This window comes from Bombus pascuorum, chromosome 10 (assembly GCF_905332965.1).
Source record: "Bombus pascuorum chromosome 10, iyBomPasc1.1, whole genome shotgun sequence".
Taxonomy (NCBI): Eukaryota; Metazoa; Arthropoda; class Insecta; order Hymenoptera; family Apidae; genus Bombus; species Bombus pascuorum.
Genome location: NC_083497.1, coordinates 964780 through 982712, shown reverse-complemented (window position 1 = coordinate 982712; position 17933 = coordinate 964780). Strand labels below are relative to the sequence as shown.

The 17933-nt window shown below is 27.8% G+C and overlaps 2 protein-coding genes and 1 long non-coding RNA gene across 5 annotated transcripts; 2 read left to right on the top strand and 1 right to left on the bottom strand.

Moving 5' to 3' along the window:
* Positions 1-4483: 4483 nt before the first annotated feature.
* Positions 4484-7535, top strand: LOC132911158 (26S proteasome regulatory subunit 7). Its single transcript, XM_060967566.1, has 6 exons — positions 4484-4781; positions 4851-4888; positions 5021-5503; positions 5580-5744; positions 6767-6933; positions 7031-7535. Exons 1-6 carry the CDS (start codon positions 4709-4711, stop codon positions 7407-7409), a joined length of 1305 nt encoding a protein of 434 aa, XP_060823549.1. The 5' UTR covers positions 4484-4708; the 3' UTR covers positions 7410-7535.
* On the bottom strand, positions 7390-16349 carry LOC132911155 (cytochrome P450 302a1, mitochondrial). Of its 3 annotated transcripts, none has more exons than XM_060967562.1 (9): positions 16265-16349; positions 13876-14383; positions 13288-13528; positions 11975-12150; positions 11520-11724; positions 10997-11147; positions 10136-10384; positions 9708-9935; positions 7390-7747 (listed from the first exon to the last, which is right to left on the bottom strand). In XM_060967562.1, the coding sequence occupies exons 2-9, from the start codon at positions 14066-14068 to the stop codon at positions 7598-7600; spliced, it is 1593 nt and encodes a 530-aa protein (XP_060823545.1). In that variant the 5' UTR covers positions 14069-14383; positions 16265-16349; the 3' UTR covers positions 7390-7597. The 3 variants fall into 3 exon arrangements, with proteins under 3 accessions (XP_060823545.1, XP_060823546.1, XP_060823547.1); XM_060967563.1 differs by lacking the exon at positions 16265-16349 and adding an exon at positions 15973-16137; XM_060967564.1 differs by lacking the exons at positions 13288-13528; positions 13876-14383; positions 16265-16349 and adding an exon at positions 13036-13100.
* On the top strand, positions 9658-11410 carry LOC132911166 (uncharacterized). The gene is made up of 4 exons (XR_009658925.1): positions 9658-9781; positions 9852-10038; positions 10144-10375; positions 10999-11410. It is a non-coding gene; the product is annotated as an uncharacterized LOC132911166 (long non-coding RNA).
* Positions 16350-17933: the final 1584 nt, after the last annotated feature.

The following is a 17933-nucleotide window of genomic DNA, read 5'->3' as shown; positions in this document are numbered from 1 at the left end:
ACATGCAAGATACGAAAAGTGATTGGAACAAAAATTATAGCGTATCAGGTGAAATTACTGTGAAATACCCTATGAACATTACGTTTATATTTTTAAATACATATTCTCGTAGCTGACGTCAAAACATTTTCAAAGCCATATATACGAATGTATTTTACACAAGACAATTTCGAGATACGAAAGGCCAAATTTGCCATAAAGAGCTTTCCCTTAGATACGATAGGAAAAAGAATACATTTTTTTACTCAACATTTTCAAGCATTATTGTAATTTACGTGAATTCTGAACTGTTTTGAGCTGCATCATATTACGTTGCATTACATTACATTACTCGCATAAAATCGACTCTTTTTAGTACCACCATAATGTACAACGTTTGAGCGAGTAATTTATATCTCGAAATTATCTTGCACAAAATACATTCGTACGTAAGGTTTGGAAGATGTTTTGACGTCAGCTACAAGAATATCTAATAGAGAATTTAGAGATTCGTTAAAAAACTTAATCTCAATCTGCTATGACTTTCGCCTGAATCATTTTTTCGTAGTTTGTATATTTTCCGAGATGTTTGACAGTTCACGGGTAAATCGGATACACTATAGATATTTTTCTTTCTTTTTAAATAATTAAAAAATAAAATAGATTCCTGCAATTTGCTCCGTAGAACATTCGGCAGATTTTTTTAGCTGTTAAGGGTAGCTAAGCAGGTGTGGCTGCTAATCTCGTAAGAATACGTTCATATTTGGGTTTGCGTCACTAGGTCCTGCTGTTGTTTCTTTTTCAAACTTCTAACGGTACTGTCGATGTACGGTGTATCGGTTAATGGATTTATTTGGGTGGTTTATTGTTTTTGATTTACATCTGTCGGATACTCGCTGAATTTCCTCCTTTACAGTCAGGATTTGAAAATCTTTGCATTCATTTCTTTGTTTCATATGTAGCAAGATGCGTCTACTACCAAGTCGTACCAAGTACGATCGACTGCACGGCTTCCACTTCGGCGATGTGGCTTCTAGCCATTCTATCCCATAATTGGATGCCGCACGTGTTGCTTTGATTATGTCTTTATAGATTAGTAGTTTCTTTTCTATATTTAACTTCAAACGGCCACTCTCTATACAATGGATATAGAGAACAATTAAATAGCAATTAGAAAGAATGCAAATATTCCATTAAGATACTTTTGAAGTAAAACAACTTTTGTATAAAACACTTTTCTGCGTTATCGATAATCGTAGAAATAATAACGCATATACGCCTAAGACGAACGTACTGTGTATATCTTATTTTTTAGAAATCGACGAAGAATGTACTAAAATCTTTTTCAAATAATCCCGATATACCCATCTTTTTTATCTTATTGTTATTTATTATTATGTTGTTATTTCCAAAGAATGCGACATATCAACATTTTCTTCTCATCAAATTCTAAAAACCTTCTATAACCTTACCTTATATAACCCATTTGCATCCAAGCGCGGATTAATCCACGCTTTTTTCCTCTGTTATGAAGAATGTAAGATGTTTGCGAAGTAACATTGTCTACCAATCGTTTTGAACAGTAAATTTCCGATAAACTCCATGAAAAATTCGGATGTCATTTACCGCACCTAAGACCAACTGCGCGCGGTGATAGGGACCAGTCCTCTTAAGTAGAGCCATGATGCAAATGGGATAATTATATCCTTATCAATGTTCGATTGAACGAACGTGCAATCTTTTTTTGAGATTTTGAATTGATAGAAATTCGGCGAATAACAAAATACTGTTACTAGCACTTCATAAGACATATCTAAGAGGATGTTAATTTCGTTTTTGGAATTTTGTAAATAAACAAAAACGCTGGCTGTACCAGTAATGGGATATAATGACCAATCGATGTACTCGAGTATCATGTATAGAAAAAAATCTAATAATTAAATACAACACGTTTCATAAAATATTAATTTCTGGTTTGACACATTCAATAAACAGACTAAATAAATGTTTGGTCAATCTATCGGTGCATATCTTTTAATTACTCTGTTATGCTGTGCATACAACAAAAAAACTAATGAAAACAGTGACTTTGAAAAAAATAGAATATCGTTCACACAAAGCCACGAATTACAAGACGTGTATTAGTGGTTTTTCAGATTGCATTCTATACCTTGTATCCCGGCTGCTGTGAAGCAGCTATTTTGGCAATAAATAATTTTCGATGAATTCATTCGTTCCATCAAACGCGATCTAATTTCGTTTTGCTTCTTGTATATTGGATGGTATTTTATTGACGGCACTATATTTTTTTCAAAATCATTGATATTCCACCGTGCGTTTTTATTATCTTTCTCGTTGTATGGAAATCGAAACAAAGTAACTAGAAAAGATCTCGTCGAATATTGAATAAATGGGTCCTACTTTTAATTACATGATAAAGATACTCCTTTACCTGTATAGTAAACTATATGGTGCATAAGTGTTTTTAATAGAATTTAGTTTCTCGGCATATAAACATAATTGTTAAATTACATATTACTAAATATCTAAATGAAAAATATAATGACAATTGACTCGATATGTATAATTTCATGGTCGCAGTATAGTTTAACGCTACGAGTTTTTTCGAAGAAATAAGAAAAGAACGCCAAAATATTAAAAGGCTATATTACTAATATACGAAGTATTCGACAATACGTTTCGCTAGAAACAGAAAAAATTACGGTAAGAGACAATTTACGTGTTAAGCAATGCGAGAAAAAGAATGGAAAAGTGATTAAGTCGATGGAGGATTATTCAAAAATTCGAATCATTTCGAATCAAATTCGAAACTTTTGGACAGGATAGAAAGATGTATCAATCGATACAACTACAACATTATAACTCGTTTAGTTACATAATTATTCATATTTTTCTAAATGTTTATTCTGTTATACACAATAATTATTTTCACAGAAACTATCTATCTTTTTTAGAATTACTTTATTCTAATTATGAATATATATTTATGAGTTTTATCCCAAATGGGTTTTATTTTAAAAAAGACTGTTGAACAGTGGCATTTAACTTCCAGAGTTATTAGCGAATTACAATGCAATTATACTGTTCACATTCTCAGAAACATCGACATCCTTTTTCTATTTTGTTGGCCAATTTTCATTTTTAACGTATTACGCATTTCCTTCTACGTATTTCAAAATTTATTAACGATAATTTTTTACGAATTGATCGATTTTGGGTCGCTCAACTGTAAATACGCAAACTGTGAAAGAGATTAAGTCGAAAGGGATCCAAGCACAACAGTACGAGAGTTCAATTAATTTCTATTTGTTTAAACTGGTCTGTCTAAATATGAATTCTGTGAAATGTCTCATTGTATCTCAATAGTTTTCTTTGTTCCTTATTCTTATAGTTGCAGGTAATAGCGAACAATTAGTAGAAAGTGATCGTTAATAAATTTTCAATTACGACCTAGAAGAATTAATACATTAAAACAAAAATTACCAAACAAAATAGAAAAAGGACCACGATGTTTATAAGAACGTGAACAATTTCATTGTAATTCGCTAATTACTCTGGCAGTTGAATGCCAGAATTCTAAATTTTAAAAAATGACATTTCAGGTATGCATAATCCAAGATATCAAAAAATATTAAGAACAATAATTGAGCTACATGCGGGAATAGACCCGGGTACCCTTTCTTGCTTCGAAACTTCAAGAACAACGTAGAGGCACATGAAATCATCGGGCGAAAACGCGAATTTCGCTTTCTCTGCGACCGTCATCTCCTTATTGCAACGCCAAATTTAAAATCCTTCAGTGACTTATTTCAGTAGCAAGCGTACATGTTATACTATTGCCATTCATTGCAATTGCTAAACGTAATTTCACATAACTGACAATATTAATACTTAATTAATCAACTGCGCGCGCGCCACAGCCAACTATACCCAACTATACCCAACTATACGTTTCTCACCGCACTCGGACAAACCAACATCACTAAATTGGTACATTTTATTATATACTTTATTAGAACAAAGAAAATCCGCAATTAATTGGAAACAATTCCAACTAAACAATTATCGATAACAACAAAAGAAAAAAAAAAAAAAAAAGAAAACGCGTTGCTAAAGTCAAAATAGGAGACTGCCCGGTCGGTAATGCAACGATTTACTTTAAAGTGGAGTCATCTATCCGATCGGTCATGCAACGATTCACTTTAAAGTAGGGAGATCTCTTTCCCCATTCGGTTTGCTGAGTGTTGAGGTAATATTACAATCAATTTCATGCGGTAGCGTAATAATTACGTTACAATGCATATGTGTTAATATGTAAGAACCAAAAATCGTTTCCTACAAACGGTAAACAAAGTAACAAAAATTAGTCAAATTTATGAACACTTAAGAAATATTGCTTTATTATTTCGTATATTTTATATTATAGTTAAAAATTTATAAATAAATTATAGGCTATAGTGATTTCGTCGTCGGTGATATTATGCTGCTTATTTTATTTCCTGTTTACCGATTATCGGTAATAAAAAGAACTAACTTAATCTAGTTACAACTAGATGGCACGTCGGGAGTCAATGACGCTGTCGCTACAGAGTTTTTGCTAGTAATGGAAAATACCTAACCTTAAATTCGGTTTACATCAGTTTCTTTATCTGACGAATAAAGTATCCTTAACATTTCTTAATATTTGCAAAATTTAACGAATATAACAATGCCTGATCACTTAGGAGAAGACATGCGAAAAGTAAAAAGCGAAGAAGGAAAAGAAGAGAAAGAAATAAAGTGTAAGCTTTAAATATTAATTATTTGCCTTTAACTGTGATTTAAAAGAATTTATTAATGTATTATTTCAGCTCTCGATGAAGGAGATATTGCTCTGCTTAAAACTTACGTAAGTGAAATTGTATAATAATTTTGGTAATAATAGATAATAAAATATTAATAAAAAATAAATTTAAATTAGAATAAAGATTCTTGGAATTATTCTAACAAAAATAACGCTAACATATTATTTTTTATACAGGGTCAAGGACAATATACTAAAAGTATTAAAGCAGTTGAAGAAGATATACAGACAATAATTAAACGAGTTAACGAATTGACTGGAATCAAAGAATCTGATACGGGTCTTGCACCGCCTGCTTTGTGGGATTTAGCTGCAGATAAACAAACTTTACAAAATGAGCAACCATTGCAAGTCGCGCGTTGTACTAAAATAATTAATGCAAACTCGGACGATCCTAAATACATTATAAATGTAAAACAATTTGCAAAGTTTGTAGTTGATCTAGCAGATTCGGTTGCTCCTACTGACATCGAAGAAGGAATGCGAGTAGGAGTGGATCGTAATAAATATCAAATTCATATTCCACTTCCACCAAAAATTGATCCAACTGTAACGATGATGCAAGTTGAAGAGAAACCTGACGTCACATATAGCGATGTTGGTGGTTGCAAGGAACAAATTGAAAAATTGAGAGAAGTAGTTGAAACACCTTTATTACATGTTAGTATTTTATAATCATTAAATTACTATTTTTTTTGTACAAGATAATTAGAAAAAAATAATTTATTTATTACAGCCAGAAAAGTTTGTTAATCTGGGAATTGAGCCACCTAAAGGAGTATTGTTATTTGGTCCACCAGGTACAGGCAAAACTTTATGTGCTAGAGCTGTTGCTAATAGGACAGATGCCTGTTTTATTCGTGTCATTGGTTCAGAATTGGTTCAAAAATATGTTGGCGAAGTAAGTATAATATATGTCTTGACTCGGAATTACAAAGCAATGCTTAACTAAGAAATAAAGTATGCAGGAGTAAACAAAAAATCATTTCTAAGCAAATATAATATAGATTTGCAGACTAATTTATGATAATTTTTCGTTTTTCTAATGTGGTTTCTGTGGTTTTCAACCCATATTAATTCGTGGCGATAAATTGTAATGATAAATTTTATATACAACTAGTTCGAGCAATGATCTTGAGACAACCGTCGCTAGTAATGGTTACATTCGATGTCTCATATTGTAAGAAAAAGTAAAGCAGTAACTGAATGAATACTTATTACACATATATTTTTACTGGATATTTTTTAATATTTAACATATATTAATATTTTCTTACAATAGAAATAGGTATTGGATTCCTTTCTTCTCCGTTTTTTTTTTTTTAATTATCTTGAGGACTTCTAAGAATATATGTATATCTTTTATTTGTTAAAATTTTGTTAACAAACGATGTTTTATAATATTTTTGTCGAAATTAAATTCTGTACAAATGCTTTTTACACTGACTACATATGATATTTTTTTATAAATGAAATTCAGTTTCTAATTATATTCAGATTATAACTATGTAATAAGAATAATAAGAATATTCTATTTTCTGAAGTAAACATAATAATGTTAAATTATTATTATTATATTAGATTGAGTAATAAGTTCATTTGTGTATTCTTAAAAGACACATGAACATTTTAGTACTTTTGTATAATATTAATCAAGAAATAATTTATTCACTCTATTTCTTTATAAATATGTATATATCTTCCAAAAAAAGCTCAGATACATGTCTTTTTATATTATTTAAATAAATTTGTGTGATGTCTTTTAAAATGATATATTGATGAAAAATGAATGAACATATTACTCAAACCAATATTATATCATATTATATTGGTATTGTTGTTGTTGTTGTTGTTGTTATTATTGTTATTATTGTATTATATTATACATGTAATTGCATTATATATAACTGTTATATCTAACAGGGTGCTCGTATGGTAAGAGAATTATTTGAAATGGCACGTAGTAAAAAAGCATGTTTAATATTTTTTGATGAAATTGATGCTATTGGAGGAGCTCGGTTTGATGATGGAGCTGGTGGTGATAATGAAGTACAACGTACTATGCTAGAATTGATTAATCAATTAGATGGGTAAAATATATGTTTTATTATTAAATGTCTTCAATAATTAATAATAGGTAATATATAACAGATAATGATGATATTTATATGATTTTAAATATTTTAGCTTTGACCCACGAGGTAACATTAAAGTTCTAATGGCAACAAATAGACCAGATACATTAGATCCAGCATTGATGAGACCAGGACGTTTAGATAGAAAAGTAGAATTTGGATTACCAGACTTAGAAGGACGAACACATATTTTTAAAATTCATGCACGTTCGATGAGTGTTGAAAGAGATATCAGATTTGAACTCCTTGCACGTTTATGTCCTAATAGTACCGGAGCTGAGATTCGATCTGTATGTACAGAAGCTGGTATGTTCGCGATTCGTGCACGTCGAAAGGTAGCTACAGAGAAAGACTTCTTAGAAGCTGTAAACAAAGTGATTAAATCATATGCTAAGTTTTCTGCAACTCCTAAATATATGACCTATAATTAAATTTATTATGTACACTATTCTTATTTGTTCTAAAATATAAGAATATTACAATATTGTACTGCTAATTATAATATTATAATTAATTTTCAATTATTAAGTATACAATAAATTGTAATTTGTTTCTTATTTAATATTATACTTTCTTTACTTTTATATATATTTCCTCATTAAAAATAATATTTTCTCGCTTATACTATTTCGTTCTTTTGAAAACAAGTAGAATTGGTTTTTAAGACCTCACGAAAATTGAATTTTAATGGGGCATCTGGTTTGTTGATTAATAAAGATATCATTCCAAGTTCACCGCCATGCCAAAAAATTTTGAGTCGTTGACACATCTGCACAAAATAAGAAGATTATATTACTTTATATAGCATATATAAAACATTTGCATATATTTTAATTGTATCAAAAAAATTACACAACATATAGTAACAAAAAATTCCTTCTTAGGAAGAGCTATCAAAATAAAAGTTAATCTTATTTCTTTGATGGGACGCTATATTTTATTTATCCGTGCACGGTAATAAGTTTGATTATGAATTCATACGATCTACTACGCTATCGATAAATTGTTTAACCGTTTGAGTCTCAAACAGCGCGATTACGCTGTTTAGATTTTGTGTCGAAAAGTCCCAGTACATTTGAACGCTACGGACGACGGTATTTTGTATTTCATTGTTATCTTCTCAATACTTTTTATTGAACAAAACTTGAAATATTTATATACGCATATATAATATTATAGATGTATTTCATAAAAATAACAAATATGACGAGCGCTATTGCGTCGCTTGTTTCTCTTCACAATCGATTTAAACAAAGCGCTAACGCGCTGTTCGGGATTTTTCGATCCTGTTTTTTTAAGGACCCCTGTGACTCAAACTGTTAAATTCACCAAAATTATCTCTAATTTTCAATGTCACTAAGAAGTGACATTCTATTTAATATCTGATTCTTCAACACACATTACTTATTTATCAACATATAATATTTATATCAATTATGTACATTTCGTGACTATTCACAAAGTTGACATTGATTTATCAAAGGAATTCTGAGCTATTTTAAAAACAAATGTCAATTTATTATTGTTATGTATTACCTTGTATGTTTCTTCTTTAATAATGCCTATAGAATCCAGTAAAAGGAAACATGTATATATGAATATAAATGCAAACATAATACATGTATATGTATTCCATAATATAACAAAACTAATCAGAATACTTGGTCATCCATGAGAAAATTAGCATTTAATAGGGGAATCAATATCGGCAATTATTTACAAAGTTTCACGGAAGCTGGTAACGTTAGCTCAACTTAATTTTTATTTTATCTGATTTTGTAAGTATCTCATAAGTTCGATTATTACCACTTATTATTATTTATATACATATACATACTACCGAACATATTTTTGTATTTGTGTATAACACAAAAACTAAGACTGTGCACGGTTATCATTAGGTTGCGACAGGAACGGGTATATATTTTGCATACATTATCTTAATCAATTAAAAATCAAAATAAAGTGCAACATTCCAAAAGATTCATCAAAAATTATTTCACGCTAGGCATTACCGGCCGAATACTTCTTTGGCATAATCCATAACCCATTATTTTTCCTCTTTTATTTATACAATAATAAAAATGATTATTTGTCTCATTAGTGAGTTAAGTCTATTAGGTTGGACATAAAAATGTAACCGTCTACTCCAAAATAAAATGTAACTCAAATTTTATAAAGTATTTTGAAAATATCTCAGAACTTAAGACTTGAGCGGCGGTAATGTTAACTTTGACAACATATTTCAAGGTCATTGATATCGGTGAGGTCATCCGTTTTAAAAATAATCACCTAAATATCACATCGTTCTTTTTAAATGGCGGCGAAAAAGCAACAAATGATCGATCGATCCTGTTGCGTATCTTTATGTCGAATTTTGATACCCAAAGATTTACCGCTTATTTATTTACATTAATATGACAACAAATGGTACCAGAATATATAACAAGTGATTGAGAACACACAATATGAAGTTCTAATCAGTATAGGTGAACAAAGCTAGAAGAAAATATAATCGGTCATGAAATAAAAAAATTTCAAGAAATGTGGAGATAGCGCCAATCACAAAACAAGATAATATTGTATAATATTTAATTAACGGCAAGAAAACAGAAGAATTATAAATAAGATATTAAACTTGAATATTACTGTTAAAAACTATATATTATTTTTTGTGTAGGCATAAAAATATCTGAAAATCAATATTATATTAAATATTAAAAACTTACCCTTAATAACAATACTTGCATATTTTGTTCTGCAAATCGTCTAGCAATACAAGATCTAGGACCATGACCAAAAGGTAACAATACATATGGATGTACTGATTTTCCACAATTTATGTTACTGCTACTTTCTGAATGTTCACGTAGCCATCTTTCTGGTATAAACAAGTCTGGTTTGTTAAAGTATTCAGGAAGACGACAAGTGACTTGGTTTTGTGTTACAACAACAGTCTAAAAGAAACGAATGAGGAGAACATATTTTTACTTTAGGTATTTGTATAAAAAGAAAATATGTTATATATAGCTTTTCTAATATAACAAAACATTATTAAAAGTATTAATAAAATGAAGCTGTTATCCATTTAAAGTGAATTCCATTGAAACTTATAGCACATCAACTAATTTACATTTTCTTAAGATTTATAACTTACCCCTTTAGGTACTTGATAACCATTAAGAACAATATTATTTTGCAATATGCGACCTATTCCTATAGAAATTGGATTTAATCGCAAGCTTTCCTTAATGACAGCTTTGGTATATGAAGCATTTCGCAACACACCTGCTGTTATTGGTTGACTATGATCAGCTAAAAGCTGCGTAGCTTCAATTCTCAATTTTTCTTGAACATCTTGGTGTCTTGCCAGGTGATACAAAGCAAAAGCAGTACTGTAAGTAGTCTAAGGGTATACAAAATTTATATATTTAATTTCTCTTTTTTTATAATCGTTAGCCTACATTATTAAATTAGTAATGTTAGTAAAAGGATATGGAATTTAGTCATATTCATTTAAATTTTTATATTGTGTGTAAGCTTAAAAATGTATAACATATTATAAAATAACATAAGTTATATCACAAGTTTTTAATAAGATATATCTATTTTAAAAATATAATAGTATCTATATATATAATGTTTCTAATAGTAGTATTTATACCCATAATGTTCCTAAACATTACACTTTATATAAAAACATATAACATAACATATGATGAACATTAATTATTTTCAGACTTAACAAATTAAATGATGTCATTATGTAGTTATTTACTTGTTCACTATAAAATATATATATATAATAATCTATTTTTTTTCTATAAAATAAACAAATTTTACACATGTAAATAAAGATCCAAATTTCTTATTTATATATTCAATCAATATGGTAATTATGTATTTACAAATATCTAAATGTTACTCGTATTTCTTAAATTAATAATAAACATGCACATGCATAAATATAATATTAATACATAGTTACATCTATAATGATATGTATTATAATATTTACAGTATCTACACCAGCAAGTAACATGTCACAAGCCATGCCCACAATATCCTTAATATCCAGAGCAGGATTTTCTAAATAGGCATTTAAGAATGATTTGTTATGTCCAGTTTTTGTGTTCTGTTTTTTCTGAGATACCAATTCTAATGCAACCCTGATACATTAAAAAAACATAACATATGAGGTATAGTATTTAAAAATAAGCTAATTATAATGTACAGAATGAAATATTTAGATTGCTTGAGCTTTCATTGAGTTAAGCTGATTGGTACAAAATCAGATTAATACACACACATTTCTGTTTACTTATGACAAATATTGTTAACGTGCCATTAATAATTATTTTAAGCATATAAAAACCTTCTGTGCTTTTATTATTGTAGAACTTACAATATAATGATAATAAATTATACAAATAGCAACTTCAATAAATTCGTGATTTTGAAGACTTTGTATAATGACAAATAATCTAGTAATCATAAACGATAAATGATAATCCCATGTAAGATTAAAAATTATTGCTTACATTTCCATGTATGTTTGTGCCTTACGTAATTTTCGGTACAATGGGGTTTCAAAATAACGCCATAATTGCAATCCATTATCCAACTTTAACATTACGCTATTTGTTGTAAAGGCAGCATTGATTAATTTTGAACTTTTAGAATTTTCACATCTTTCTTCTTTTGAGAAACTATTCAATCTTACATCAAAAACAACCAGACATGTCACTAAAATCAAATATAGAAAAGATTATTAGACATTAATAGTATTTTTTATTTATATATCTTATTTTATTTATGTATCTTTTTATTTATATGTATATAAATTTATTAATAGTATTGTGTCTGTTTGTCTATTAAAAATGGTACCAATCATTAAATTTAAGTATAACATAGTTCAAATTTAGGAAAAAGAATGCAATTGCAAAAAAGAAACTTCAGTTCTATGTACATTAAGAGATATGTGTGATCATATTACATTCAAGGAATAAGCGTGATAAAAGAGGTAAGAAGTCATCAAACTTCTCATTAATACATAATCCAATAAATTCTTGAATGACATCATCTGTTTTTTTTAAATAATTGATCACGTCTTGAGGTTTACTAGAAACTTTTTGGAACTCTTTTCGTAATCTCCACCATTCTGTTCCATTTCTGAAATTTGTAATACTATATTAGAGTAAATTAATTTAATAGAAAGTTGTATACGCATCATATTAATACTATGCTCAATATCTATTTCTTCAATATCTATGTTAACTATGTACTATATAAAGATATTTATAAAAACTAGTTTTTAACAATAAGTAGTCAAGGAGTCAAGTAGTTAAGTGTACAAAATTTTACAAGATTAATTACTTCATAATTTAACTCATTTCTATTTAAACATTTTAAAAAATTATTAATACTATATCCGAAAATCAGAAATTTTTTATAGAGTTTTACACTAAAATTAGATTACTAAAAACTTAATATAATTCTGTAAGAATTGGCAAGTGTTTTTCTAATGTAACTTTATATAACGTGTATTTATTACGTTTTAATCAATCCAACTTGGTTAGTATTACATTCAATATTTGATATCCAAAAATTTGACTATAGTGCAATATTTTAACAAAATATCTATGTACTACATATTTATATGCATTATATGTAAAAATATGCTGAATCATTAAATACACATATAGATTTTATATACTTAGTACATATAGACGTTTATTTCTTTCATATCTGATATAGATATTCTAATATACATATTCTTAAAAGGCAACAGTAAAACATTATAAAAGGTTATGTATGCCTTTTAATAACGTACATATGTACATGTTTCTTCTAATTACAAAAAAAAAAAAAAGACGTGTAGTAAAGTATAAAATTGTATAAAAAGTTATCGTCACAAATTGAGTAATCTATACAATATTTTATGTTCAAAAAAATAAAGATTGTATATACGATATTTTGTTATGAAAAGATTAAGAAAATATATGTACATATAAGTATATAATAAAAATCTTGCAAAACAATATGTTATGAATTTACATTTTGATTTGAATTACTATTTGTTGGTCTAACATCAAATAGAAAAGCATTGTGTCCTGTGTTTGTTATTAACTTACTAGTAATTAAATAATATAACTAATTAACAATATAAATTACTATAATAATTTTACTTGATATTAATTGGAACATTTATAGTCTAACATCAGGTATATAAAGTTTGCTATAAAGCTATATAAAGTTTGTACAAAAATTATAGTAAATTATTGTAAACCGCAAAAATATGTGTATTACGTGGGTAATAAACCTCCAGTGTTGTATACATCAGTGCGATCTTTTCGATATTTCAAAAGTGCTAAATGACTTCTCCTTTCTGGATGCAAACTTGATTCCGCTTTGAAAATTTCTGCTATATCTTCCGGCCTATAAACCAATACGAGATTTACATTAGGTACTATTTCTTCGCGTACTAGCGGCCCAAACTGTTCCAATTTTCTTTTTCCACTTTCATATAAATTTGTAAAACTGTATTCACCTGTTAAATATTAACAAATTTAAATAAAACAGTATTAATATAATCAGGTTGTAATATTAGACAGTCGCGAAAGAGAAATTTTTATATAAAAGAGATCGCATTTTCTAATTTTTTAAAAAGTATTATGTGTCATCTTGAAAATATACAAATACATATTTATTTAATGTAATAAAAAATTCATTCACACAAATATTATAATCAAATATAGTAGTATGTATAGTAAATACGTATAATTTCCTTTTATAATTATATCATAAATACTACGTCAAGATGTTTCTATTTGTTTGAATTACTGATGTTGAGATGTACATGTATAGTAATTTTTAAATTGAGTTTGATTTTCTTACCAATAAATGGTAGATATTTGTAAAGTGTTCCAATAACTGGTAAAGATTTTGGCCCAGGAATATTATTGAAAGCCTTTGGTGGATGATTATTCGTTTTGATGTTACATTTTGCAAAATTAGCAGAGTAAAATTTAATATAATATAGCTTCTTTTTTGTCATATATGGGCTATACTTCCGCAACCATGTGTACATTGCACTTATACAATGATGTAAACAATGGATTGAAGTAAATATCACAATTTTCTATTGAAAAAGATTTAACAAGAATTCAGGAATAAAGTGACCACATCAGACTGATTTCGAAGACTATGTATCTGCACCTTTTGGTGTCCGTTCGTGCCCACGAATGTGTCTTTCTTTTCTTATTTTATCATCTCTTTCTAACTTTGCATCATCGTTCTCTGTCCAGTTTACACATAGAATTTCAACGTGTCGCGTACCATCGCCTGAATTCGATGTGTCGGCGATAAAACGTTTTGTTTAACGGGTTCTATTACCTGACAAAATCTACAAACGAAGATTACCTAGGAAAAATTAAATCTTTAACAAATCTTAATTTGACGTTGTGACAATAATAAATCAAGTTCAACATAAGTAATAATTGGTAAATAATTAACAATTAGTGATAATATCTGACTTCACTTTTCTATTAAATTAAATTTTTTTATATCTTATTATTTATATGTTATATGTATGTATATATCGTTATTCTATATTTATAGTGAAATGTAATAAATATGATAAGATAAAATAGTATAACAAAATAATATATAATAAATTATTAACAAAAGCATTTTTAATACCTAATGTTTGAAATAAAAAATGAAGTACTAATGACAAAGAAGTTTAATTTAATGCTGATTATATACATACTATACCTACAACATATTAATTACTTCAAAGCTGTGATATAAAATTTGTACATACTTGATAATATTGCATCTAATTATATCATTATATTAGTCTCTGATAATTATAATAGCATGAAGTAAATTGTAACAATATCAAAATTATTCAGAGGAAGATATTATGTAGTATATATGTATTACACTGATTCTAAAAGTTAGCGATATATTCCTTTTATTAGATAAGGGTGATATGTTTATCATAGCGAAATGAGAAAATATTATAAAATCTATAGTATCATTTTGTATAGAACTACGATCTATGATTATGAGTTTTGAAAGATTTAGATTATATTCATTTTCAGCTATTTCATTCATTATACAGGATGAGTTAATAAGAAATATTATTTAAAATAACTCGTTATATATTGATTTTATCGAAAAATATTTTAAATGAATTATGTTGCGTGTCAAGAGATTCATCGGATGGATGCAATTTTATTTTTTTATATCTTATATTTTCCGAGATAAATGATCTTGAGGTTTTTAAGTGGCATCGTATATTTTGTATAACATTAGTCGATCCAACTGGAAATTCTCGACAAAAAAGGAATAGCTTTAATTTGTCAAATTTAACGTATGAAAAACAAGAAAAGACGCTTCTTTTGTTGTGATGTTCTATGTAGTGTTTACTTTGCCTTTGTCTTTCATACGTTGAATTATACAAATCAAAATTAAAATATCTGCTAAACTAATAGTTACAAATTCAAATAATAGTAGAAATTCACGTGAAAATTTTTTGAAAATATGATCCTTTTATGTACTTTTTATAAAAAAAAAACTGATTTCGTTAAAAAATTGTTCACACACATTTATAGGTTTCAAAACACGGCATAACTTTTATTTCAATCATTTTTTGATATCTTTCGTCGTTTACAATTTATAAGCACTTATATAGGAGAACCGAGTCAGATAAAAGGGTTAATTACTTCCTTAAAGTAAAAAAACGGGTACGAACGAATTGCGGCAAAATTCTTAAGTGAATTTAATAAACACTTGTGCAAAGTTTCATTAAAATCGGCGTGTATCAATCACCGGGGTTCCCTTGTCAAAAAATATACGATATAAAAAGATAAAATAGTATCCATCCGATGAGTTTTTTGAAATGTAACATAATTCATTTAAAACGCTTTTTACGCATAAAACCAGTATGTAATGAGCTATTTTAGATAGTAATTCTAACTCACTCACCCTGTATGTCAAATAAAAGATTCATGTAATGAATAAAATATACGTATTATTCATGCAGTTTCTTTAAACTTTTATCGATCTTTTTGCATCTTATGTTCAGCATTCGTTTCACATTTAAAATTCCTTGACCCAATTTGAAATCATACGTGATAAAATGAATTTTATCTGTATAAGATGTAAATAATATTATGTAAGTACGTCACGATTATCACAATGATACACTATATCTTCGAATCGATGAAGATGTATTTAAAAAAGCTAACCGTAGCATTGTATAAACCATGAAACTTACCGTTTGTCTTTCGAACTAAAAGCAAGATATGTTCTTAATCATCGAGATGTTAACCGAAACTGAGAGCACCTTTCCGCTATATATGTATGATTGATTAATTCAATAAATCCTAGTGGCGAGAAACAGTAAATCGGGAATCGGCATTCAAACTCTAACGGTTACTTACTTTAGTCGTTTTGTTTGGTATTATAAGTATAAAATTAAATTAATAAAATTACGCAATGATTAAGATTGTGCTTTGGTTAAATGTTTCATCAACTAATCATGAAAAACATTCCAATAAATGAAATGAGATAAATAAAAATTAAATATATATATATTTGATTGATATATCTATTATTCAAGTATTCTATTAATTATCTGAACATTATATTTCTTCTGTTACTTTAATATTAAATTGCTATTAATCTACATACAGACTGCTAAGTTATACATTGAGGACTAGATACGTATTTGAGAACAATCAAATAGCGAATATAATATTGGATGAACAAGGATGAACAAGACCTTTAGCTAATATAATAAACACATACTGATGAGTTATTGAATTTGAAACAAATAAGACAACATTTTAGAAACATATGATAAAGGTAATGGAAACGATAATAATAAAATAAAACTTAATAGAAGCCAATGCTCGAAAAATTGTATTTTATATGCAAAATTGTGAAAATTGGTAATAAAATTAATAAACATTCTGTGTAAAACTATAATTTTATGTAAAAAAAATATCAAATAACAATGAAGAAAATATTTATTTATATATTTACATTTTGTATACTTAGTATTATGTAGTACAGCACAAAGGCGTTTGTTCTGGGTGTTGCTTAAAGGTTCTTGTTCTTAGACATCTTTATGATATCTGGTATCTCACAAATGTATCAACATATTTTTTGAACGTCTTATGTTATGTATAAATCAAAATGTCCTTAAGGCACCTTATTTATTTACGTTGTACTTTGATCATGGACAGGCATTCGCGAAACGTTAATAAGAGATCTTTAAGACGTTTTGCATAAAATGTAAGATGCTCTAAATAAACATAAAGTTCGAAGATCTCTTGTACTCCAAAGGTTAGATATTAACAATGTCAAATAAAAAGCTTGTAACTAGCCATCGAAACAAAATAAGAGATAGAAGCGCTAAAAGTGTGAGAGCATTACAAAAGTGGCAAGAATTGCATAATACCATTGCAATTGGATATTATAGTATGAATTAGAACAAGAACTTCAATTGTTTTATGGCATATAATAATAAAATATATCTTTTGTCATATGTTACTTACATAATTCTCCCTGTAATATTAATATATAAATGTTCTGCTATCTAAAAATTTTCTTACTGTAATCAACATAACATCAACATAATACGGCAACAACATGCTCGTCCAATAATGAAAATATTGCAGATTCAGTTTTATGATATTTTTGTTATGTATAAAATTCCATAAATTAATAAAAATGAGTCTAAACACAAAAAGATAACGATTTTTCTTTTTAAGTAAATATTGATTTTGTAAATTTTATTTCTTCTTAATGACAACTAGTAAGATATAATTTTTCGATGCATCTTCACGTACATTTCATTTATCTTTAAACCGAAATCTATTAATCAGTTAACGAAGATTTAAAGAAAATACAACTGTTGAAGATTTCTGAACTTCTCTTTA

Coding starts and splice junctions, on each gene's coding strand:
- LOC132911158 (XM_060967566.1), top strand. CDS start 4,709: ATGCCTGATCACTTAGGAGAAGACATGCGAAAAGTAAAAAGCGAAGAA. Junction 4,782..4,850: donor AGAAGAGAAAGAAATAAAGT/GTAAGCTTTAAA, acceptor GTATTATTTCAG/CTCTCGATGAAGGAGATATT. Junction 6,934..7,030: donor TTGATTAATCAATTAGATGG/GTAAAATATATG, acceptor TAAATATTTTAG/CTTTGACCCACGAGGTAACA.
- LOC132911155 (XM_060967562.1), bottom strand. CDS start 14,068: ATGTACACATGGTTGCGGAAGTATAGCCCATATATGACAAAAAAGAAG. Junction 11,725..11,974: donor ATCACGCTTATTCCTTGAAT/GTAATATGATCA, acceptor ATTTGATTTTAG/TGACATGTCTGGTTGTTTTT. Junction 9,936..10,135: donor GTTATCAAGTACCTAAAGGG/GTAAGTTATAAA, acceptor CGTTTCTTTTAG/ACTGTTGTTGTAACACAAAA.